General features: G+C 44.9%; 1 protein-coding gene across 2 annotated transcripts in view; it reads left to right on the forward strand.

Annotated features, from left to right (window-relative positions):
* Positions 1-25,096, forward strand: part of LOC138488613 (MOB-like protein phocein) — a 703,046-nt gene that overhangs the window by 503,224 nt on the left and 174,726 nt on the right. For both annotated transcript variants that reach the window (XM_069615737.1, XM_069615736.1), the window contains 3 exons: positions 6,468-6,530; positions 12,967-13,067; positions 17,459-17,501. In XM_069615737.1, coding sequence (XP_069471838.1) covers positions 6,468-6,530; positions 12,967-13,067; positions 17,459-17,501 — 207 coding nt within the window. The remainder of the gene's footprint in view (positions 1-6,467; positions 6,531-12,966; positions 13,068-17,458; positions 17,502-25,096) is intronic.

Genomic DNA, 25,096 nt, shown 5'->3' on the forward strand with positions numbered 1-25,096 from the left:
GATGGGGATGGAGGGTTCAATTTTTTGAATTTCCGTGGGCCAGTCTTTTTTCTCCTCTCTCCTCGTGACCGGCGTGCTCTGGCTTCATCCGCGGCGAACCCGGAGGGTTCCCTTCGCGGGGTCGGGTCCGTTGTATATTCCTGTATTGCTCCCCTTATAACTTCCTCTGTGATCAGGTTCACTCGTTGGCCTTCGTATTCGAACATGAGGGAGAAGGGGAACCCCCATCTGTAGCGTACCCCCTTTGTTTTCAGCATCTGGGTCAGTGGGCGGCACATCCTCCGTTTGGCCAGCGTGTATGATGAGAGGTCCTGGAAGATGGCCACCTGAGCGTTGTTATAGGTTATCTCCCTAGATTTCCTGGCCTCCTCCAGGACCTTCGCTTTTTCAGTGTAGTAGTGGAAGCGGACCAGAATTGACCGGGGGCCCCCAGCTCTTCCCCCCGCTCTATGGATCCGATCAAACGTCGGTTCGGTTGTCATCTCATCCGAGAAGAGGAGGGTAATGATGTCCTTCACCACCCTGGTTAAGTCTCTTTCCGTCTCCCCCTCCGACTCCGGCACCCCGAAAATCCTGAGGTTGTTCCTCCGCTCTCTATTTTCAAAGTCGTCCATTTGTCTTGCCCTCTCCTCATCTCTCTTTTCCAGGGCCGTTAGTCTCAGGGCCGTGTCCAGCTCCTGGGTCGCTGCTGAGGACTGGTTGGACTCTAGTTGTGACAGTCTATCCTCGACTTTGTCCACTCTGCGGTCCATGTTTTCCATTTTTTGGGCGATGTCTGCCCGCATGTCCCTGATCTCCTGCAAGACCGAGGCAAAGCCCTTTTCCATGGTGAGGGTGGGCAGGGGTGGGGTCTCGGAATGAGACATGCCGGCCCGTTGGTCTGGGTCGCTGTTCTCCCTGCTGGTGCCTTGGTAGCGGTACTCCTGGAGGGTATGGCGCCAACTCATTCGGTCCTCCTGCTTCTCCCCTCCGCTGATGCGTCCCTAGGGGTAAGGGACAGAGCCCGGTCGGGGAACGCGCTCTCTCGCCTTCTGGTGTGGCCCTCTGTGGGGGGCCTCTCGTGGGCGGGCACTCGCCCCACCGACCTCCGGTGGGGGCCTCACACCCCCTCCCCCCCTTGTGGCCTCTGTCTTTGGAGGTAGTTCTTAGGGTGGGGGGGAGCGGCTATGGTCGTCCAATCGCGGTTTGTTGGGGGGCTCTCAGGCGCGACTCCTTCAGCGAGAGCCCCCAGGCGGGCACTCGCCCTGGGGTTGAGCCCAGGGGCCTCCACCTAAGAGAGTGATGGGCTCGAGGGTACTCTCCTCCAATAGATTTGTGTCCCCCCGCGTCTTCCTGACTTTTTTTTTTTTTTTTTTTTTGGCAGGAGTTTTTAACGGTTAGAAGGAGCGGGGAGTGGTCCGAAATTCCTCTTGCGAGGAATTCAACGTCAAGAAGCCTGTGGGTTATGTTGCGGGGGATGAAGGCATAATCAATCCTGGAGAACGATTTGTGGACACCCGAATAGAAGGAGAAACATGCCTCGTCTCTATGAAGTGAGCGCCATGTGTCCGCCAATCCCAATCCCAAGGCCTCGGCGAGCGGTGTGGAGGTGGGGCGTGTTCCAGATCTCCTATGGGTTTTATCGACTGCGATGTCCATGACTTCATTAAAGTCCCCCCACCCCCCAAGCACCCACATATCAGCCTCTTCTTCCAGGAGCAAGCTCTGTAGTTCGGAGAGTAGTTCTTTCGTCAACGTGGGGAGGTGGGGGGGGGGGGGGCATAGATTGCTGCCAGGCCCCACTTCTCGCCCCAGATGTCAGCCAGCAACAGTACATAGCGGCCCCGGAGGTCTGTCCTGATCTTCTTAACCTGGAGAGGGACTCTCTTGTGAACGAGTATCATCGTGCCCCTAGCACCTTTCGTGAATCCGGCATGGTAAGTATTCGAGTAGTTGGATCTTTTGAAAAAGTTGGTGTTTGTGCCTATCAAGTGTGTTTCATTTAAGAGGGCAATGTCCGGTGAGTGTCGGTTTAGGTACTGGAGCACCAGTCTCAGCATTATGCTGGAGCCGAGGCCGTTGACGTTCCAGGACAGTATTGTTACTTTGTTGGAGTTCATCCTGTCTGCGTGGGTCCTCTTGTTGGGGCGTCTGGGAGGATTAGTGAAAGTTGTGCTTTTTCCGGGGGCATATGTCGGTTTCCTCTCAGGGGAGACATCCAGGGGTTGCCTCGCATTGAAGTGCCTGATGACTGGCAGACAATTGCGTCCACGGTCCTGGCCAAAGACCGTGTTTGTTTACCTTGCCTCAACAACGTCATGCACTACAGGCTCTGCGATGCCGTGGCAGGAGGAATGGCCCACCACTCCCAGTCTATTATTACAAGAAGGGGGGGGGCAAAGAACAGAAACCCTTGCCAAAGGCAGGAAAAACAAATAACTGTTGTGGCTCAGGTGGGCTATTATGCCCAGAGGCAGAAGGGGGGAGGGGTATTGTTAAATAAACTAGGAGACAGGGTTTCTGTAGGAGTTGGGTCACCTCATAATTTAATACTGGGACAAAATTTACTAAACGCTGTGATCTGCTTACAACAAAACCATATTCTTAGTAATATCTTTGCATGCTGAACATTTATTTGCAAGTTATGATTTGCACACAATTATATTAAGCATAGTCCTGGTAGAAAGACTGGTTCACCACCATGTTTCTGGTGTCTCCACAGAGGCTGCAATGGGTGTGCAAGACCACAGGGGTCACTCTATGTGCCCTTTGCGATTTAATCCAGGAAATGTGTCCTCTTTCCTGAAGGGGAAGCCACCCACTTTTTGGGACTAGGAAGTGGAGCCCACTAAGCCCAACACCTTCTAGGGGACTGGGCAAGTGGGATCCAACTTGGGCTGAAAACCTCCTTGGAGGAAAGACCATTCCCTGACGGGGATAAGTGTTGGCCTCCCTTGTCTCAGGAAGCAAATGGGGCACCTTCACAAGACAACTGTGCAGATATTTCTAGAGCAGTAGCTGGTGTGGTTTCTGACCCTCTTCAATTTCCACCTTGCATGAAGCACCAGAACAATGAGTGTTCGTCCCCTTTCAGGGTGGAACATGAAGGTCCACTGAGACTGCCACCAATGGGGCAGGAGAGAGACTGAAGCTTGCCCAATAGCGTAGAGGCCTTTTGAGGCAGAGCCTGGACGCAGTCCCACGCAGACACCGTGGAGCACAGATGAGAAGGCGCCTGCAGTGTGCTGTCTCCTCTTAGAAAACCAGGAGCTGCAGAAGTTCGGTCCCATTGAGACCGGCACCTGCTGGAACTGACGCCAAAGTCCTGTGCTGCTGAGGGGGGTTCGGGTAGGGGGGGGGGTGGCACTGACGTGTAAGATTGAGAAGCTGGAACTATGATTCCGCATCTGCCAAGGGAACAGTGTGGAAGCAAACTAGGTATTTGGTGCTTCCAGGGAACTTGGAGGATGGACAGGCCCAGCTATACGCTCTGAAGGGGTGGAGGACCAGATAGCCCAAGACTTAACGAGAAGCGGTATACCCCCCCAAACGGGGGGGGGGGGGCTGAGGAACCAGTCTGATCTAGAGTGGGGCCGCAAAGAAACGACCCCCCCCCAGTGTCTGTGTGAAACAGACTCCAGGGAGAGGGGTGTGACCCAAGGGAGTTCTGAACAGAGTCAGAAGAGGTTTGCTTATCCAGAGACGTTATAAGGAACTTTGTTTCGTACAGGAGTTGCGTAGGTGGCCAGGCTGCCAAGAGACGCTCACTATTCCCTTGTACATCGTACGACAAGAACTAATTTGGGCAGCAGACCCTTGGATATTTTTGTGTTTTTACATTAGATGTTTTTCCTCTTTAATGGTAGGTACAGGGATCTAGCTAGGTTGGGTTTCTAGACGGCAGGCAGACTTTATTTTGCACAACATCCTGATGTGCACAATTGTGAACTTTTTTTTTCAGCATCGGGACCAGAAACTTAGGGCTGGTATAGGGATTTAGCACTTAAATAAAACAATCGCCTTACAAACTGCAATGAGTTGTTAGTCTCCTGATTCTGACTGGCCTCTCCTGTTTCCGACTTGCCACACATTTTACACCATCCTCCTGGCCAAGCTCATGCCCCGGGTCACCATTATTCCCTGTGGCACGAGATCTACATCTACAAAAGAAACGTGCAGCTTCAAATGTACATTAAGCTACAACCTGCGCCTCTTATACTTGCATCACTGGCGTGAGAAAATTACGGGCGGAGGTGGCTGTTGCAGCTCCTCCCCTGCATCAGACCAATCTCTGGCTGGCTGCACAGAGCAACACGCCTTCGTGCCACCGCACACCCCCAGGCATCTTCTGCAGGAAGGACAAACACACGGGTGCACCACACCTTCCCAGAGGTAGCATGGAGGTGCCCTGGCTGAGCCAAAACCTTGGCATTCCCACCAACCCCTGCAAGGATGTTGCCATGAGGCTCAGCCTGGAGGGACTTTAAATGTTACCTGCTCCCTAGATCTACGCTGATTTGGATGTTCAATCATGTGCGCCAATGGCCAAAGTGTGTTTTTATTAGAAACTAAATCTATTACATGACGTGGGTATTCTATTAGCATTTTCTCACTACTGATCTTGCTTTTGTTTGAAGCAATATTCGGGGGGTGGGGGGGATATTGATATTTGCGTGACTTCTCTGTGCACTTTTTGTTTTTTCCTCAACCAATTTATATCGTTCTGTTTGCCTATATTACATTAATGGCCTGCAGTAACCGTTGACAAACTTTAGTGAATGCTGAGCAGTAGAAAAATCTGTGTGCATTCCTATAGAAGGCAATAAGGGGTGAGATTGATCTTCAAAGGGCCCGTTCTTGCTGTTGTGGATGGAATAGAATCGGTAATTCTTTGAATAGCGAAGGTGTAGCAGACGTACAGTAAATGGAGGCAACTTCTTAGTTGAGCTCTCATTTCAAGATCAGTCTCCTCCCTTATATCAACTATGAATTTGGAGATACAAATCGTAATACTCTTTCTTACTGGGCGGTCTCCTTTTCCTGAGAGATGTTTTAAAAAGGTGGGGTGGAAGACGGCAACATTTGTGTGGAGGTTGGCGGGGGAAAATGGGACCGTACTCGTGTTTGCACACCCGACGTCGAGAAACGCCCTTAACTATTTATACACTATTTCAGTTGATTTGCAGATTGGATGCCTAATTAAATGAAAATATTCTAATGTAACGGGTTTCATGCCAGTACAGTGAATTTTTGGCATCGAATGTGCACAAATATTGTAGATTTTTCGGAAACGGACAAAGTATTTGCCACACTCTTAACCACGTACATTTCTGTCTTTGGGCCTGAGAAAGAACTGAATTTGAGGTTAATGACCTACACAGTTGTTAATCTAATGAATTAATGTATCGATATGAAGCAGCAGCAGCTTTGTGAAGAGTGGTAGGCGACTATTGAGATTTCTCTAACTTGCCATGCATTAATTGACTGAGTTGAACAATTGATCAGTATTTGGTTACAAAATATATGCACAATATACATTCTGCTCCCAGGTTGGAAGAAATAGAGCAAAAGGACGCTCCGAATGTCCAAAATATTAATTAAGTAGCCAAGAACATGCGTTAGAATATCAAACTGTTGGTTAGTGGTTCAGAGCCCAGAGCTGATCAGGCAGATAAAGAGTACCACAATGCGCATTGTCGGGACACTCGCCTCACAATGTCTGCTACTGTTTGTACCTTATTTAAAACACTGTTGGCTAGCGATGTATGCATGGCCAAATTTCCGGTTTAGTTCCACAAACTATGCTTTTTTTTTTTTATAGCCATTGGGTAGGTAAGTAACCCAGTAAACGCACTATACATAGTGAATTGTACATAAAAGGTCACCGTCTGTGTTTTTATTTGTTCTTTAAATGAACCCTTGTGATATCCTCTTGTAAAACTTATTTGCCAACCCAGAGTTGTATCTGATGTACTATTACCGCGTGTTGCATTAAACCAGGTTGGCAGCCTTGTATAGCATAGGCCAAGCTTTAACATGAAACGCATGGTTTTTGTCTGGTGCTGTGGCAAAATGTCACAACTGAAGATTGGATGTTGACATTTGGCTTTGATGTTGATCAGGCAATCGGACAAGTACAACGGATTGCAAGAAATTAATTTTGAGACAGTAGGGGGATTCTAAAAACATGGGCGATGACTATCTATTAAGCACTGCATAGCCACAAATGTTGGTGCAATCATTTTCTGAGTCAGTTTACAGTCTACCTCGAGCAGTTGGGCAGGTAGCATTCCATGTAGGCTCATACATTTCCATATTATGATGTGGCCTTGTGTATGGACAGATTGCAGCTTTGTAAAATGCTGTTGAATGCACTATTTCTTTTCATTATCTCCTGTCATCCTTTGTTGAAAATGTTGTATTCATAAGCATCAATGTTGCTTTCATTAGACTTGTTTCATTTCTAAAACTTGATTTTGTTTTTGTAGGATTTTTATAATTGGCCTGATGAATCTTTTGAAGAGATGGATAGCACACTTGCTGTCCAACAGGTATGATTCCTGCATTTAAAAGAAAATTAAACTGTACATTTAGTTTCTTGGAACCCTGTTGGTGGTATCTAAAGCAGACCTCATTGAGGGTTCGGTACCAGAGCATAGATATTTATTTTTGTAGTTGGCCAAGAGTTCTGGTGAATAAGTTAATGAAAACAGAATGCGGTCCCGATCTCCTGCTCCGGCCACCCCCCATCTGAGTAATTGGTGGGAATCTCGCAGCTAAAAGATGCCAGGATTTCCTTCCGTATATCTTCCATATATAAAAGAGCCCAGTGTTTAATAGTTAAGAAAATAACTAATTCTTGGGGAAAGGAAGACCCGAAATGAATGTTAATACAGTTAGCTTGTTAGGGCTTTATAGACCTATGCAAGGACAACAAATGTGCATAGCTCAAGCCAAGTTAAATGTTTTCAGCTGCACAAAAATGTAAGGGAACTTTATCGCTCGAGGGTGAGCTGCACCACATGGTACAGGAGGACTATGCAAGGAACCGGGCAATGTGAGCTTGCAGAGAAGGCTTGGCAGCAGTGGACCTTGCGTCATCTGGAAGTGAAATGCTTGATGTGCAGCCATACAGAACCTGTATTGTAGTTAGTATACGTTTCTATTTTGTTGGGACTGTACCATTGTGCTTTTCCTGAAGGATAGCAATACCCAAGACCGAACTAGGGCTAGACGGTCTTATTTTTCTGTAGCAGAAGAATCTAGTCTACAGGAAGTTGTGATAGTACCATAAACCCAAGCAGCTTAATCCTTTACTAGTTCCTTCAGTGTAAACCTAGCCTGAATGTTAAGACGAGATAAATAACTTAATGTGATGGTAGTTGTCCTATAGTTAAGGAGGGAACCCAAATGACTTTCCTGAAATTCGAACAATAAGCACTTTTGTACTGCTTTAATGGCTAGGCATGAACATTTACAAGGTAGACCTGGAAATTCGGGGCACATCTGCTCAACGGCTGAAATGTTATAAAGCACCAAACATAGAAGTACATTTTCTTTTTCCCAAAGTGGAAAAATACACAATTTTTGCTCACACACAGCCCTAACCACTGAACAGATTTTCACCCAAATTTTTTTTTGTGTATAAAATGTCACTTTATTTCTTTGGCAATCCACCCAGTACGGGTGCCAACAAAAAATGTAAGTATTTCCTATTGTTCATTGCAGCAGCTGACTCTGTTCAGAAATGAAACTGCCCTTGTTTGTTTTCCAGAATTAAACAAATATTTGCATGCATCACACATTGCAGCATGCTTTAAAATTATATCAAAAGTGGGCCATGGGAATGTTTGATCCCAGATGGAACATGAGGACAAAACGCTTAACATTTGTTTGTAGTTTGTAAGGTGTTTGGAAATCTGTTATTGGTTTCAGTCTTTTCTAGGTATTCCCAAATATTAGCTGCATGGGTTATATTGAGCAAATGAAGCAAAACATTTGTTAATATCCGAAATCAAATGTATGCACATGTAATAAACTCCCCTTACCCCAGTCCAGGCTCTGCAAATGTTTTAAGTTAATATACGAGACCGGTCTGTGTGCAACAAAATGGATTGAAAAATGTGAGTTTTGTTGTAAATTAACCGATCGTAACGTTTGTCGGGTGTTTCTTGATGGTGGGGGTATTTTGTTACTAATGTTACCCAGTTGTGCTGCGCAATCTGAGTGCTTGCTCTTTTGGCATTATTTATTACGATGCTTTAAATTGATTTGAATGAGATGTGTATATATCCACACTACGAAACTGCGCGTTTGCTAGAATATTATTGTGAGCATGAAAGTCATTCAACTGATCTAGGAATGGTGGGGGGAGCTCCCACTTCCTTGTCCTCCCCTCCCTCGTTCTGGTCGCCCATGTTTGTTTTGTTTATTATTTATAATGCGCAGTTATACCCAGGGGTATCAGGGCGCAGCATTTACACGAATATGCGAAGCTTAGTTACAAGGTGTAAAAGGTACAAATTGGCATAGGGAGACTGTACAAAACAGCAGAGGAAAGAAAGCAATATATACAATATATACACATTAAAAGGTGGCATGCACACAGATGCAGTGTGCGGATCGTATGAGGGATAGCCTTGGCACTTAGTTGTCTGGGAGTTCCTTCAGTTTCAGCCAAGAGATTACCTTAGAGCGGAAGTTCAGGTAGGGCATGTCTACTCTAAGGTTGGGAGGCAAAGAGTTCCATAGTTTGGCTGCTTTTACCGGGAAACTGTTACCTCCTATGGTGGCAAGTTTGTAATTTGGGACAGACAGGCAGTCTTTGTAAGCAGTTCTGAGGGGTCTCGCGCAAGCTTGTCTATGGAATCTGTTAATCAAGTAGATCGGGGCGGCATTGTTAAGGGATTTGTAGGTAAGTGAAGCCGTTTTTAGGAGAATTTTGTCTCTGGTGGAGAGCCAATTGTTCTGTTGACTGAATCCTGAGATGTGCTCTCTTCTGGGGGATGCCTAAGGCTGCTCTCAGGGCGTTATTCCGGAGAGTTTGTAGCTTGCTAGTGGTAGCCTTGGAGGTTCCTAGGTAAAGGGCGTTACAGTAGTCAAGGCGGGATATTATAAGGGCTCTAGCGAGTGTAAGACAGCTAGTATCTGACAGAAATGGTTTAGCTGAGCGGATTAGTTTGCACGTATATGCAGATGAGGACGCCAGTGAACTCAGTTGTCTTTTGAAGGAGAGGTTGGAGTCTAAGTAGAAGCCCAGTGTTTTAACCTCCTGTCCAACTTTTATGTTGTTCCCATCTATCTTGTAAGAGTTGTAGGCCGGGCTAAGTTTCCTTAGACTGTGTGTTGTACCCATGATGATAAGCTCTGTTTTCTCATTCAGGCATAGTCCATGAGTGGCCATCCATGCCTGGATGATGATGTACACCCTGTTTAGCAAGGCCAAATCCTTTCCATAATCTCCAGAAAGCGGAAGGAGGATCTGAGTATCATCTGCATAATTAGTGTAGGTGATACCGAGATGATCCAAATCATCAAAGTGGCTTGGTAAATATGTTGTACAGTGTAGGGGAGACGCAGGAGCCCTGTGGTACACCACAGGTGATGGGTATGGGGTCTGCTGCCGCTGTGGGAGAAAAGACTCTCATAGTAGTTCCGTTAAGGAATGAGGTGATCCATGAGATGGCCTCAGGAGAGAAGTGTGCTACTGTGTGGAGATGTGAGCATAGGACAGAGTGGTCGACCAAATCGAAAGCTGCAGAAAGGTCAAGGAGGAGGAGCAAGGCAACTTGTCTTTTGTCCCTGAGTGTATCAATCTGAGCTTTCAGGTCGATGAGTGCAGTCTCAGTCCCATGTTGAGGGCGGAACCCTGATTGTCTGGATCCTAACAGGTGGTGTTCTTCCAGGTGCCTCTGTATTTGAACGTAGGCGACCTTGTCTAGGATTTTTAGTAAGAAGGGAACAGTCGTTATAGGTCGGTAATTGGTAGGTATGGCTGGGTCAAGCGTAGGTTTTTTTTTTTTTAGTAAAGGAAGTACCCAGGATTGTTTTAGATTAGTGGGGGTGGAGCCAGTGGTGAAAGAGGCATTGATCAGTTTCGTAATGAAGGATCGCGAGCAGCGTCTTTGATGAGCTGAGCTGGGCAAAGGTCTCCCTGGCAGTTAGGTTTCAAGGACAAGATGATTTTTTTTCTACGTCGAGAGTATTGAGTTTTGAAAATCGGGTAGGGTCTGTGGTTGTGCACTTGTCCGGTTTTTGGAAGGGGGCAAGTCTTTTAAGGTCGCTTTTTTGCTGGAGATTTTAGTTTGAAGGGTCTTGATCTTATTGGCCAGGGCATTCTGAATTTCTGAGCACCAGTTTTTATCTTTGGTGCAGGTATCAAGGGCTAGTATGGGGGTTTCGACGACTTTGAGAATGGAAGAGAGTTCTTTCATATTGGACTTGGCAGACTATATGCGAGAGTCAAAGGAAGCTCGTTTGGCCATGTATATTTCTTTTTTGTAGAGTGCAGTTATTTTAGATAGATTGAGTTTGTTAGCAGCTGAGGGCCATTTTTTCCATGTAGCCTCGCAGTTTCTCTTTTGTTGCCTCAAGTTTTTGAGGAATGGTGTATACCATTTGTTAAGGTGTGATTTCTGTTTGCTCGGTCTGAGTTTGAGAGGGGCGATGAGGTCCAGTGCTGTGGTCATGGCTTTATTATATTCCTCAACTAGGATCTCTGGGTCTGTGTTGTCCGAGAGTGAATCAAGTATGGGGAGTAGGTTCGGGATGAGTCTTTCTGCAGTAATGTTTTTCTTGTTTCTGGTGAGAATAGGTGGGGCTGTTGTGACAGGCGGAGGTGTAGGTCTATCGGTAATTAGCCATAACGAGACAAAGTGATGCTCGGTCCAGATTAGAGGTGAGATATTGGTGATGTTTGCTACACAGTTGTGATCGGCCACCCAATCAAGTATTCTACCTTTCGAGTGAGTAGGGGCCATGCTTTTTTGCGCGAAGCCTAGTTCAGCAAGGGTGGTGACTATAGAATTAGATATTGGGTCTGCTGGGTCGTAGTAGCCTAGGTTAAAGTCCCCCAAGGTGAGGACTTGAGATGAGGTTTTAAGATTGCTAGTTAGAATGGCGTTTAGGTCTTCATCGAATGTACCGATTGGTCCTGGCGGACGGTAAATTAGGTGGATGGTGAGGGTTTGGGTATTATTGAGTGGGACTTTGACTGATAAGTTTTCGCAGAATTGGACACTGGTGGGTGTAGCAAGTCTCATGGGTAGGCTGAGTTTATGTATGAAGGCGACACCCCCTCCTCTGGAATTAGGGCGATCTTGCCTCAGGATGGTGTACTTATCTGGGACTGCTAGCATGATCATGGGGCCTGCTGCAGGGTGTAACCAGGTCTCGGTGATAGCAAGGAAGTCTGGGTCGTCTTTGAGGATCAAGTCTGCTATTTCTGTAGCATGTGCTACTAAGGATCTAGCGTTGATCAGGGCTCCCTTGATTTTAGGGCTGACTGTATTTATGGTGGTGGTTGTGTTTTCAGTGGTGCTTGTGTGGCGTTTATCTTGAGTTGGTCCAGGTGTACTCTGGCAAGGGTGTATGAGTATGGGACTGGAGGTGAGGTTGTGATGTAAGTTAGAGGTTTTGATGTTGGGGCTGAGTTGAGGTGACTGCTTTGAGGATTTATGTGAGGTAGGCAGCGATCGGGCCAGTGGCTTGTGAATTTTGGCTAGTCTAGCTCCGAGTGCTAGATTCCTGTCTATGGTAGTACGAGGGAGACTGAGTAGTAGCTGAAAGTTGGCTGGATCTGTATGGGGTGGAGTCTGGTCGGTGAGCCTAGAAGGAAGAGGGCAATATGGACGAATGTGATGCCATCTTCCAATAAGTAGCGAGGTTCAGGAGGATGAGGACGGAGGCGTGTAAACTTATGGTAGGTAGACGCATTCTAAATAGCGTTGGAGGTGAGGTCTTGACTGAATAGGTGCTAGTAGGGCAGCGTAAGCAAGCCCTCTGGGCTTAGGAGAGAGGCTGCACAGTGAAGTAGGGCACAAGGTTGCTATCTAAGTTTGCCTCGTGACAGCAGGCTGAGTGCTTCTGTTTGACGAGGCAATATGTCTAAATATCTCAGAGTTTGAGAGAGCACGGTTGGCTGAATACATCTTGAATAGAGCTTTGATCAGTATGACTAAATATGACTAGACTTGAAAGCTGGCAACATGTCTAGATAAAATTTGCAACATCTAGATTCAAAATTGAACAGTATGGCTAAATATGACTAGACTCGACCATCCTCATCTAGGTCACCCCTGCTTGCAATTTTGCCTGTACCTCCCCAGCCTCTCCTGCTCCTACTTTTAATGTCACAGTTGATAATCAGGTTAGCGTTCCAGAAAAAACTTTGCGCTCCTTCCCATTCCTGCCGCAGGCACATGTGCTTCAATCGGTACGTGACTAGTACATCATAATAATAATAATGGAAGCTTCTTGGGTATCTCCTCGATTTGAAACTTTATTTAAATATGTATGCTTTAAAACTGTTTTTTTTTTAATCTTTCCTACCCATTTTGGGATGAGGAAGAGCACAGTGGTCAGTGTACTGAAACAGTACACATTACTCCTTGTTTCACATCCTTCTCAATTCCCACCCTGTCTTTGATATTGAAGGCGAGGCCATTGGATGTTGGTGACACAGGGAGTGACCTTGGTGAATGTTTCATCCTCCTGTGGGTGGTATGAGGCGGAATCTTTTAAAATAGTCTGCCCTGGTCTGCTTCTAAAAGTATGGTTTCCAAAACGTTGTGTGAACGGAGCCAGGACCACGTGTCTGAATCGTCATTGAGCAAATATTTTCATTTTCCAGCCACGGAGCTCACTCTTGTTTACTGTCTTTTCAGTTGTAGGTTTCATTGATACTTGAAGAAACGTAATATATTTAGCACTTGATTAATCAGTATTTTGAAGCTTAAATCCGTGATACTGTATTTTTTCACTCTACAGTATATACAGCAAAACATAAGAGCAGACTGTGCAAACATTGAAAAGATTCTTGAACCCCCAGAAGGTCAAGATGAAGGTGTGTGGAAGTATGAACATCTGAGGTATACAACCCTTTTTTGTTATAAGTTTACTGTGTGACATGTTAATGTTTCTCTTACTCTTGGATGCAAACGTCAAAAATTGTAAAATAAAGGAGAGTAGTGTGCGAATATGTCTGAGTTAATAAAATCTTTAACTTTGTGTCAGATTAGAGCACACCATAGTTCTAAGTAATACATTTTCAGTTCTTTTAAAGTAGAACAGTGCCCCTCTTATCTGAAGGTGGGGGGGAGGAGGGGGTTCTGCAACCTGCAGCTCCCAAATGTTTTGGATTATAACTTCGATGGTACCTTTATAATTGACTCTGACGGCTATAGCTGAAGGGAGTTGTACTCTTAAAAAAATCTGGAGAGCCAAAGGTTGAAGACCTCATGCACAAGTAGTTTACGAAGAAGATGCAAAGGTCATATGAAAACATAAATAGTATACTGTAGAGACTGGAATTCTATGGGCTAACATTTTAGAAGGGGAAATCATTTGTACTACCTCCTGCTGTTGTGTTTTTTTTTTTTTTTAAATGGCTTCTCTAAAATAAAAATGTTAGTAATGTTTTAAATTTGGGGGGGAACAATGAATTTCGTAATTTATGTATACTTGTTTTAGAGAATATTGTATGCATTTTAAGGAGGTTTTTGGGCTGTGATTTCTTACTATTGCTAAATTTTGTAATCTTCATATTGCCATATGCCATTAAACCATAACTAAACCATATGCCACTAAATTTAAAAAAAACAAATATAAAAATGTGTTTTCAGCAGAGTTATTCTGTCTTTTTGGTGTCCTATGTTGCGATTGAGACTTGTCTCAAAACCTGTTTAGATGATACCAGCTCCCTAAACAGTAGTCGAGTTCCCAGTTTAGATCCTTCATTGCATGTTTCTTCAATAATACATCAATATGCACTGTATTTGAGCAGTTCTTTGCCAAGTTCTTTTGATACCGTCTGATTTGTAAAATAACGTCACCATAAGCAAACTGACGGTACAACTTAATTTCTATATAACCGTAGAACTTCACACACACGTTTTATACAGATTAAACAAATGTAAGCTGTCTGTACTCTGTCCATTCATTTTGATTACTCTGAGGAAACACTTTGTCAAAATGTGCATCAGGTGCACCTCTGACATTGTAAGGGAAAGCAGTGCAGTATCTGGTATTCCACCGTCTTTGGCAAACCAGACATTGAACACACCCTTTAAATGTGCAGCCTGTTAAAAAATGCTCTTTAACAGGCAGTTTCCCTAGGTTTAGCCCAACTATTAAGGCCACACATTATCCAGTTCTGGGCAGTCACTCCCCACATGTCTCCAGCCCTTCTTTGGCATCAAAACAATTTTCTTTGTGTATCCTTTTCCTAACTGTGTAAACCTACATAACGTTTAGAAGAATTTCAACCCCAACCATTCCAAGGCATTGGATTTTCGAAAAATTGATTAGCAGAATTTGCTAATTAAAACTTTATTGATTTGCAAACCAATCCATTTCATTAGCAATGTTGTGCTAATATTTTTTTATGTCACAAGGTTATTTGTACACTCAACAATACAGCGGTTTTGTGTACAGCTGAAGTGATAGTCGGGCCCTGAAAATTCTTTAAAATTCCTCTAGACCTCCTGGTCGAGTAACTTACTTTACTCGACCTAAATGAAATGCACTCCACCCATGGCAACGGATGACAAAGTTAAGTGTACTTTGTGTAAAATGGTGCATGTCCCCCCCCCAATCCACTTTGTTTGGCACACTGCTGCCATCCAGAGGCCAGCAATACACAGTGAAACCTATTTGACCTTTACTGCAAAGTACATGTGAAATAAGTTTCAAGCATACCCTGCAAATGGTACTCGCCCTTCATAAAATCTACTCTACAATTCTAGTGGGCGTGTAGACTTTACGAGCCCTGGAAGAGTGCCTATAAATTGTAAAAGGTTTGCTGCATGTCAGGACAGAGAAATGATGAAAAGGCTCAGAAAACAGGTGCTAATAATGTATAATGCAATCCTAATCACAGAGCAAATCAAGCACTGGACTACATTGTATGCTAGTGCAGTAGCTATACAGACTAGATGGAACTATTGATCACTACTTTGCGTAAACATCTAGTGAGCTTATGTATTCATTATGTAAGAGAAAGGAAAGTAAGAGACTAAAGAGATTGGATAGCATAGCAGGTGGAGAACTGGGCAAACAAGGCAGAATATTGTAGTTTGGGGCCATCTCACTTTCAGGGTGGCTGGTATAAAGCAACAGGGCAATAAGGTAGAATGTCAAGGAGTATGGGATCAGCACGTCATAGTTAGGTTTGCCATCAAACGCATTTGACTGTGTGATCATGTACATTTTAAAACGTGTTCACTCGTCAAAAGGATGCATCTTCCCCAACAAAATGAAATCTAGTTGGCACTATGAAATTTAGATGCACAAACCTGAACTTTCCTTTAAAGCATTGAGCCAATGCAGTGTTTTACAGAAGCAATATTGGAATTATGCATTACGTAACAACTTACATTTTTAGGAATGTAATTTCATGACTCTTTTAAAAAATAAAGTTAAAACATACCTGTCTTTTGCCATATAAGATCTAGTTGGCTTAATAAAAGGATCATCACGACTCCCAACACAGGCCTTTGGCACTTACAATTGGAGTCTGTCTCTGTCTCTCTCTCTCGCCCTCATTGAACTTAAAGGGTGGAGAGCCCCCTGAAGGCGAGAGCAGAATGCAGGGTCAGCTGTGCTTTATTGAACAGGGCAGCATAAATGGCTAGCTTTGCTACACAAGTGCTTATTTAATTAGCAAACTAACAAAATTGCATAGCAAATTGCTATGTGACACTGCTTATTTTATGCCTTGCATGCTTCATCCCACACCAGCAACCAAACTGACAGTGACATGCCCGCCTGATGTAAAACAAACCTAAAAACCTGACGGAAAATAAAGGTTACCAGGTAGGGGTGATAGCCGTGCTCTCAAATTGCTCCGCTAGTGATTCAATATGTAGGTTGCTAAACAAGCATTAAACCTACTCTATTGCATAGCTCCAATGGGTGAAAACCATGAACAAATTAAAGAACATGGCAGAAAAACGTATGCCAACACATAATGAAACCAAACTTAAGCAAGGTAGTGGGCATCCATTGTTAACGAGGGCATAGCCCCACTTTCAATCCACAGGTAGTAGCTGACAATCTGGACCTGCTAGAATCCATAACATCAAGGCACGTGTATCTTAGACCTGCCTTCCTGCCCTGATCTCAAACGAAGGGCAGAGAACAAAAGCAGGGGGACATGAAAACCCTTTTCTGAACGTTTTTAGAAGATTGCAGACTTTGGCCCACTATTTCCAGAGCTCTTGCAAGCTCCCCTGCACTTCATGGGCAGAGATTGCAGGAAGTTGGTCTCTCCAAGAAGGGGTTGCCATTCGGTGAGATACATTAAAGTGCTTTCAGTTCTAAATCACCTGCAGCTTAGCTGGGAATAGCATACTGCATGCAACAAGCCCTCAGTTTCTTCTTGACTGATCTGCCCCACCTACGTTCACCCAAAACTCCACACAGCTGCACAGAGTTTAGTAGTGCATGTCTGGCACCCCAGTTAACTTGTGATTAGTGTGGACTGCACTTGTAAATCAGCTGCTGGCAAACAGGAGGTAGCTGGGTCTTCAAGAAGATTCTCACGGGTGGCTCTCACTGCAGCTCTCACGACAGCTGTTGTGATCTTGAGGAAGCCTCTAGCCTGGCGCCCTCATAACAGACATCATCAAGGATCGGAAGCTTTGCTGTATTGATCTAGCAGGCTTTCCATGGAGTAGTCGTGCTCACCAAGCCGGCGGGGAAAGAGAAGGGCAACCAGGCCTCTTATAGCAGATCACCCCAGGCTTGCACTGCTTCCCAAGTGTTGAAACCGCCTGATGAACCTCCTTTACAAGTTACAAGCTACTGGCCAGCCATAGAAATGACTTTACTACCTCTATTCTGTACATACACACCACACCAGTTCTTACTCTCCAAGAGTCAATTATCACCAGTCGGTGATTATTTGGGAGTGCAGATTTTGCCCCCTGCTCCCTTAAACATCAAGCAGCAGCACAGACTCGATAATGGGCTGTCACACAGATTAAGTCAGTGAAGTCCTGGCACACGAGCACTTATAGAAAATTGCATTCTTCGTGTAGGGCTATTTGTTCCTCCCAGTTTCTGTGCACGAGTTAAGGCAACTGAAAGCTCAGAATGGGCGTAATTGCTACAGGAAAGTGCATTTTTGTTTTAAACTCCTTCATCTATGCAGAAATCCTTTAAAATAACTGGTTTGAGCCCGGTTTGACAGTATTTTCTGTTTACATTTTTCTTGTGTATCTAGCAACCTTATTGACAAGCATGCATTTGAATTTTTCAGGCAGTTCTGCCTTGAGCTAAATGGACTTGCAGTTAAACTACAGGTAATGCTTTTTCATATACAATTTGATTATTCGGCACTTAAGCAGTTTTGCTAAAAGAAATGTGCTTTGGTTTACAGCGCTTTAACGTCTCAATTGGCTTTTAATTCTGCCCAAGATTGATAAAGCAATTTCATTGCACCTTTGTGATAATGTCTGAGAGCAAAATATGTTGATGGTCTGTGTTAAGATAATCAGAAATATAAGATGGTATTGCAGATGTGCATCGTCCCATTGCACTTGTATCTTTGTGTGAGTGAAAGTTGTCGCTCATGTGTACTCCAAATGTATACCGCATCTGCCCAATATGTAAGTCACAAAAAGAAAAAGAAATTTTAAACTGCTGTGCCAAGGTATTTTATTCAACATGTTTTATAGAAAATATCTTTACTCTAGCTACATACTTGGTTGGCTTAACATTTCTGAATCCATTCTTTAAAGATAATTATGTGAAAACAATCAACTTTTCAGTTTGATCGTATCATAACTTTGTGAAAAATCCTTAATTGTGTTTCACCAATTGCATGTGGCTCGTCAGGAGAAAATGTCATGCAAAGAAAAATGTCTCAAGCAAGAAAGGTAAATTATAGGTGATTTGCTTTTAATGTTTATAATAACAATGATGGATTAGTTGCCATTTATTTGTCTTCTCCAAGGAATTTTTTTTTTTCTTTGAAATACATTTCTTGGTTGCTTGGCTTCTTGTATTGGCAGAAATAAATGTAATGTTTACCTAATGATTTGTGAACTTGATAAAGTTGTTGATATTGGTGCTTAAGTGGTGCAGAAATGGGATCTAATAATGTGGAAACTGCAGTGCTTCATTTGAAATATTGGTTCCAGCGCTGGTGCTTTCCCGGGAACTAAAATGAAATTCTTTCTACAGGTTTCTTTTCACACCTGTTTTGCACACAGCAAATGTACCAAATTACACCTATTTCTAATGATGCGCATCACGTCACTGCATTACATCACACGTAATGACTTTGCAATGCAGTGGTCTTTGTCATGAACGAAATAAACTTGGAAGTAGATACCCAATCCAAAACTACATACAATTACTGTGTTTACAATACCTCCAAAATATTTAGGTACTATAATATTTTATATATTCTAAAAATCAAAATGTTTTTGTGAAAATGAAATATTCATACCTGTTGTTGGAGTTAAACAAAAGATAGATATTCGTAGGCTGCTGAGCAGCAGTCCTACACTGCAAGCGTTTCAAACTTTGGCTCTTAGTCCCTCTTTCTGGACTGAGGACTGACCCCTGCCGGAACTCTGGGGATAGTGGTGTGGTCAAAGGGATTTTTTCTGAATTCCTAAACTAGAGGGGGCTTCGTAACGCAACTACTGCTGAAGTTTGCAGTGAAGACGGCCCAGGGTGTCCCAGGTGCAAACCTGAGTTTGGTTGTCTGTATTGGGTGCAGCTAGCATCAGTTCTTATCTCTGCTTGTGGGCTCGCAGTTGTGGAAATTATTGGACCTCTGGATCATAATGAAGAGTAACATCTGCTTGGAGTCCTACAATGGCGAAGGGCAGAAGATGCAACTGGTGGTGAGCCTCAATGTGACCCAGTAAGGGCCTGCAGGCAGCAATAGAGGGCAGAGGAAATTGCCCATCCACCCAACCGCCCCCACCCACCCTCCTTCGAACCAGACTGAGTTAGTCTTCTGTGGCCACAATCTCAAGAAACCTGGTATATTTGTTTTTCGATCTCCAACATCATTTTAGTTTTGCAATCTTTGTCCTCAATGGAGCTGCTGGTAAAATTACCCAATACTAACTGTTGTAGCATGGCAAGTGTAAGGTACCCCTCCTGGCCCCCCTTCCCTTCACCGTATCAACTAACCACAGTGGGCAAAGGTTAGAGTTGTAGATTCTTGATGGAAAATGAAGATTTCACATTAACAACCACAAGTAGGGCAGCCAAATATAATTTGAATATAATCCCAGCTAGTATTAGGCCATTATAAGTTGGTAGCCTAGTCTTATAGCGATCAACATAGTCCAGCATCACTTTGTCCTAGATGTGTATGGTATAGCTTTTTACAATGTAAAAAATCCCACTGTTAAGTCTAAGCAGCCACAGTGCCTCCAGCCCCCTCAAAAAGTGGCAAAATGTATTTGGTAAGCATTGCACATAAATCTAGAAAGCAGAAAAATCTGTGCTGCTTTCTACGTGCTCGCCACCGAACAGTGCCAGCCAGTGTGTAGCAGTGGTCCACTGTACCTCTGCCTATACAAACCTTGCGAATTAGACACTGGGAGGTAGCACATTACTCCATATTGGGATTGCCAATTGATTTTATTAACCCCATACTTTGCCTGCTGTTTCCTGGAAGTCCCTACTCAACATGTAAGTTGTTGTGGCTGCTGTCCTTGGATGTCTGGTACATCCTGTTGCAAGACTGATGGGACCATTTTGTACCTGGAAATCGGAACTGTTACCTAGCCGGACCCAAACCTGACACCTAGTTCAACCACTGCAGTCATTCCCTGGACCCACACCCAACAGCACCACAAGAACATTGAATGGCCTTAGCGTTAAGTACCTCACGGTTGCTTGGATAATCGAAGCTTGGGAATACAACTTGGTCTACTACTTTTGCAGCTGCCCTCACCACACAGGGATTGCATGGAGCAAAGTTCACTCCCTATCACCATCCTTTGATGGCTGTGCGCAGTGGGATTCCTGCCTAGGATTGCCTCCTGGATATCCCCAAGTGTAGTTAAATTGTGTGCACCTCCCCCCTAATTGTATCCAATTGACTTTTCCCTGAAAATTGTTCTTGAAAGACATTTTATTTGTTCACTGTAGCTAAAACATGTGCAGAAAAACTGTAACATCCTATCTCCCTGCCTCCAGTTCTTGCCTCTGACTTGAACATTTGAGACATTACCTGGACTGCTCAAATGACGTGCCTGCCTTTATAATAACGCAGGTTGTATTTTGTCGGCTTAACACATTTTTGGTACCGTTTATTCTTACTGAAATTGCCTTTCAATGTGTAGTCTCCCTTTTTAGATTATGTTGTGCGTGTATATATTTCTGAGGCTTGTGGGTCTGCTTAGATCACATGCTCTGCATAGTCGTGGCATCTAGCGGTAGTCGAAGAGTATTACAGGGTTTGTTTTCGAAAGTTGAAAAACTGATGTCAACTGGGCGTTTTTAATAATATTATCCCTACCCTAGTGTACCCATGGTCCTTCAAGCGTCGAGGTCCCTCAAATTCTTTCTTTCCGCCATTGTGGTCGGTCGCAAGTTGTGAAGTTCCATACCCGGCTGATTAACTTTTGACTAGTTAAGTTAATTTGTGACTTTCTTTACTGTCTGCTTGTGCCGCCGCATCATTCAACTGCTACCTTTGACGGTCAACACCCAGACGCAGCCTTCACAAGCCTCTTCGGGCTTTGGTCCTTACAATAGGGAGTGAGGGGGGGGGGGGTCAGAGGGGTGATCTTTCATACTGACTCCTTTTAGAAAATGCATATTCTGCCACCCCTTTCCCCGCCTAACTGCCCTTTCTATTTATGATGGAAAAAACACCTTTTAATTTTTGGCCTACCTGCCATAGAATATTCCTGTGGAAGGACACGCACCGAGAGTGCAATTATTGTCTCCCTAGGGATCGCCCTGAAAATCTTTGCAAGTCCTGCAAGCTTTTCTGCCCGAAAACTCATAAAGACCATCTTACCAAGTGCTGGGCCGTCCACGAAATGCAGGGCGAATCCTCCATCCACGTAACGGAGGATTCCAGCAAGGGCAGTATCTGTGTCTTTAGTTATGCCGAAGGCGACTGGTCTTCAGCGGAATCCCATGTGCGGGCCCTCGAATCCATTAAGCAGGCCAGCGTCTCTGGAGGCGACACCTGGTGGCCATAGCACGTACACGTCCAAAAACATTAAGCACATAACCCACAGCCGACATTCGATGAAAGCGCCCAGGCCTACGCGGTGTCTGGAAAAAGCCTCTAGATCTTACTTGTCCCATGGGTCATCGCTTACACTTTCGCCTCATGACAGGCTTTCGAAATCTGCCCCAAAGACGGTTCGGACACCGCACACAGATCCTTTCGCACGCCGAAAGGTGCATCAGCGTCCCCTAAACATGCGCCCAAAATGCAAGCACTAATTAAAAACATGTCCCTGCTACCCTGTTAAAGACAAGGTCATCAAAAAGAACAAAAAAATCCTCGCCGCTTTTCTTCCCAATACTCAGGTTATGGATTCCTCCTCCCCTGTAGACTCTCTCGGGGGCTATGCATCACAAGGTTCAGGCACCGTCTCAAGCCCCCCTTCAGGCTTTCCATCCTCCTATGACTATACCCCTGAAAAATTCAACAGAATTATAAAGAGGATATCATGCTTTGTTGACTTCATAAACAATCGTCCAGAAGAACTAACGTCTCTTCGAGAAGCCTTGCAGCCACGGGCTGCAAAAAAAAATCAACCCCCGCCAAAAAAATCACGTCTTGACCCACAGCCAAGCACTTCCACCCAGGTCCCCCGGCCTCCACCTACCAAGTCCCCTCTCAGGACATGCATTGTGTTGATCTGTGTCAGAAGACCCTGGCTTTCAAGGGGACCTATACAGTCAGGACCAGTACTACGATGACGACGATGATATCTGTCACCACCAAGATCCGCCTGTAGCAGATTCACCTGTAGACAATCGGCTCCAATACAAAGAACTTTCTGCTGAAGGCTGCCCAACATTTCAGTATTGACACCCAAGAAGCACAAGAAGTTTGTGGAGGACATTACTGGCGACAGGAAGTCTGCCACTCTGTTTATCCCACTCTTAGTCTATACAAAGACGTATACAGCCCTCCTTACTTGCACCTAACCTCACAAGGGCGGTTAACCCTAGAATCAAAAAATTATTCAGGCCAGCGCCCACAGACCCCCTGTATATCAGGGGTCAGCTAAAACCAGGGAATCTCCTCAAATTTTCACAAAAGACAATAGACCTTTTTCAATTTGGGATTCTCCATCAACGAAAAATCAAGTATAGTCCCCAGCCAAATAAAACCGTCTGGGAGCAATTCTAAAGACCAAGCAGGAGCTGGCTTTCCTGTCAAACGATAGAATACAAAACATGCTGTTGCAAGTACCTCACTACAAGACCGGCCATCAGGTAACTGTACGCAATGCAATGTTCTTGCTCAGGATGATGGCCTCATGCATTCACTTGGTTCTACACGTGCCTGCGCATGCGTCCAATGCAGGAATGGTTGGCTAAACAATGGTCTCAGGCAAGCGGTCAGTGGGACCATCTAGTGGTTGTTTTTCGCTAACCCTGGTGGTCCAGGGACAACTTGCTAAAGGGGAAAGCCTTCTGCATTCTACCAGCACAAGCAATCCTAACTACATACTCCTCACTCACTGGATGGGGGGGTTCTCACTTGCTCCACCACGCAGCCCACGGCCAGTGGACATGCGCTACAGCCCAAAGACACATCATCAACTTCTGGAACATTTGGCAGTTCTAAAGGCTCTTCTAGCCCTTCAGCAACATCTTACAGTTCAAACAGTGCAAGTCCTTGCAGACAGCACCACTGCCATGCTCTACATAAAGAAGCCGGGAAGCACACTCTGTCTGTCCAAGCTATCCCAGCAAATATGGAAGTGGGCACTCAAGCCGAACATGTCCTAACCTCTCGGCACGCTCCAGGGGAACATGATGCTCTGGTAGATACCCTCTACCAGAAGAACATGCGTGGGAACTCGACAATGATATCCTAGATGCAAAATTCTCTCAATGGGGTCATCCAGCGTTGTTTGTTCGCCACAAGCCTAAATGCACAATGCCCAGGCTTCGCATCCAGGTTTCCCCCAACCAGGGTCCAGGGCAGGGAACGCCCTATGGATGAACTGGTCAGAGAAATGTGCTTATGCTTTTCCCGCAGCGCCACTCCTCAGCAGAATTGTGCACAAGATGTACCAGGAACAAGTGACTCTAATCCTGGTTGCTCCTATGTGGGCGAGACAATCTTGGTTTCCACATCTGATCAAACTGGCGATGTGCAACCCAATCAAGCTCCCGTTCCCATACAACATGCTAACACAACACAAGGGAGCATCCCTCCAGCCTCAATCCATGAACTTGGCAGCCCGTCTCTTGAAGTCCTAGAATTCGGCCACTTAAATCTTCCACAAAGGTGTATGGATATCCTAAAAGAGGCACGAAAACCCAACACCAGATGCTATTTCAACAGGTGAAGAGATTTGCGATATGTTGCAGGTCACAAGCCTTAAGCACATTCGGTTGTTCCTCAGCTAACCTTCTACATTACATGCTTTAACTATTCGACTCAGGCCTAGTATTCAACTCCATCAAAGTACACCTGTCGGCTTACACCACTTCACAAAACCAGGTGCCCTGGTGGAAAGTTCCTGTCATTAAAGCATTCATGGAAGGGGTAAAGAGGCTGTACACCCAATTTCCAACCATCTTCCGGGTTGCGATTTTAATGTGCTCTCCAAGCTCATGGGTCCACCCTCTGAGCCTATGCACAAGGCCAGCTTAAAGCGCGTTCCTAGTAGCTATCGCCTCTATAAGATGAGGCAGTGAGCTACAGGCTTTGTCTGTACAAGACCCCTTCTTCATAATACACAAGGACAAGGTTGTCCTCGGAACGCACCCTAGGTTCTCACCTAATTAATTTCAAAGTTCCATGTTAATCAATACATAGAACTTCCTACCTTCTTTCAAAATCCATCTAACGCAGCAGAAAGAAGCCTCCATACACTTGATGTACGGAGGGCGGTCTTGTACTATGTGAACAAAACTAAGCCTTAAAGGAAAACGGACCCAACTATTTGCTTCCCTAGCACCTGGAAGGGAAGGCAATCGTGTATCGAACGCCATCTCCAGGTGGATAGTCCAGTGCAAATGGCTCTGCTCTCCCCTATGCAAGAAAGTCTTACCTTTCACCCCCCAGGGCTCACTCTTATCAGGGGTACCGGAGCTACCTTGGCTTTCATTGCAAACGTCCCTCTAGACACCATTTGCAAAGCTGCTACATGGAGTTCCTCCATATGTTTGCACAGCATTATTGCATTGATACACACTCTAAAGCAGATTCACAGGTGGGGCAAGCGGTCCTAAAACATCTTTGCTGCTGTACTTTCTCACTTCCCACCTCCTCCTACAGATACTGGGCGCTAATCTATCCAGAGCATGTGATCTAAGCAGATCCGCAAGCTCCAAAAGGGATATATTACTCACTGTAATCGTTTTTCTGGTGCTTGTATCTGCTTAGATTCATATGCACCCACCCTTCCTCTCCTTCTGGGTAGTTGATGCATGTTTTTTCTGGGTTATCACTGTTTCTGCTTTATCACTTCTGTACTCGCGCCATGCTTCATGCAACCTCGTGTTCGAAGCAAACAATCTGAGGGACTTTGACGCGTGAAGGGCCATGGGTACAGTACACATCACACTAGGGATAGTATTACTAACGCACCCTGTCGACATCCATTTCGAGTTTCGAAAACAAATCTTGTAATACTCTGCAACTACCACTCGGATGTCCGAGCATGTGCATCTAAGGAGATGCAAGCACCAGAAATACGATTATGGTGAGTAATTT

This window comes from Ambystoma mexicanum, chromosome 9, assembly GCF_040938575.1.
Source record: "Ambystoma mexicanum isolate Mex_15411 chromosome 9, UKY_AmexF1_1, whole genome shotgun sequence".
In the NCBI taxonomy this organism is placed as follows: Eukaryota; Metazoa; Chordata; class Amphibia; order Caudata; family Ambystomatidae; genus Ambystoma; species Ambystoma mexicanum.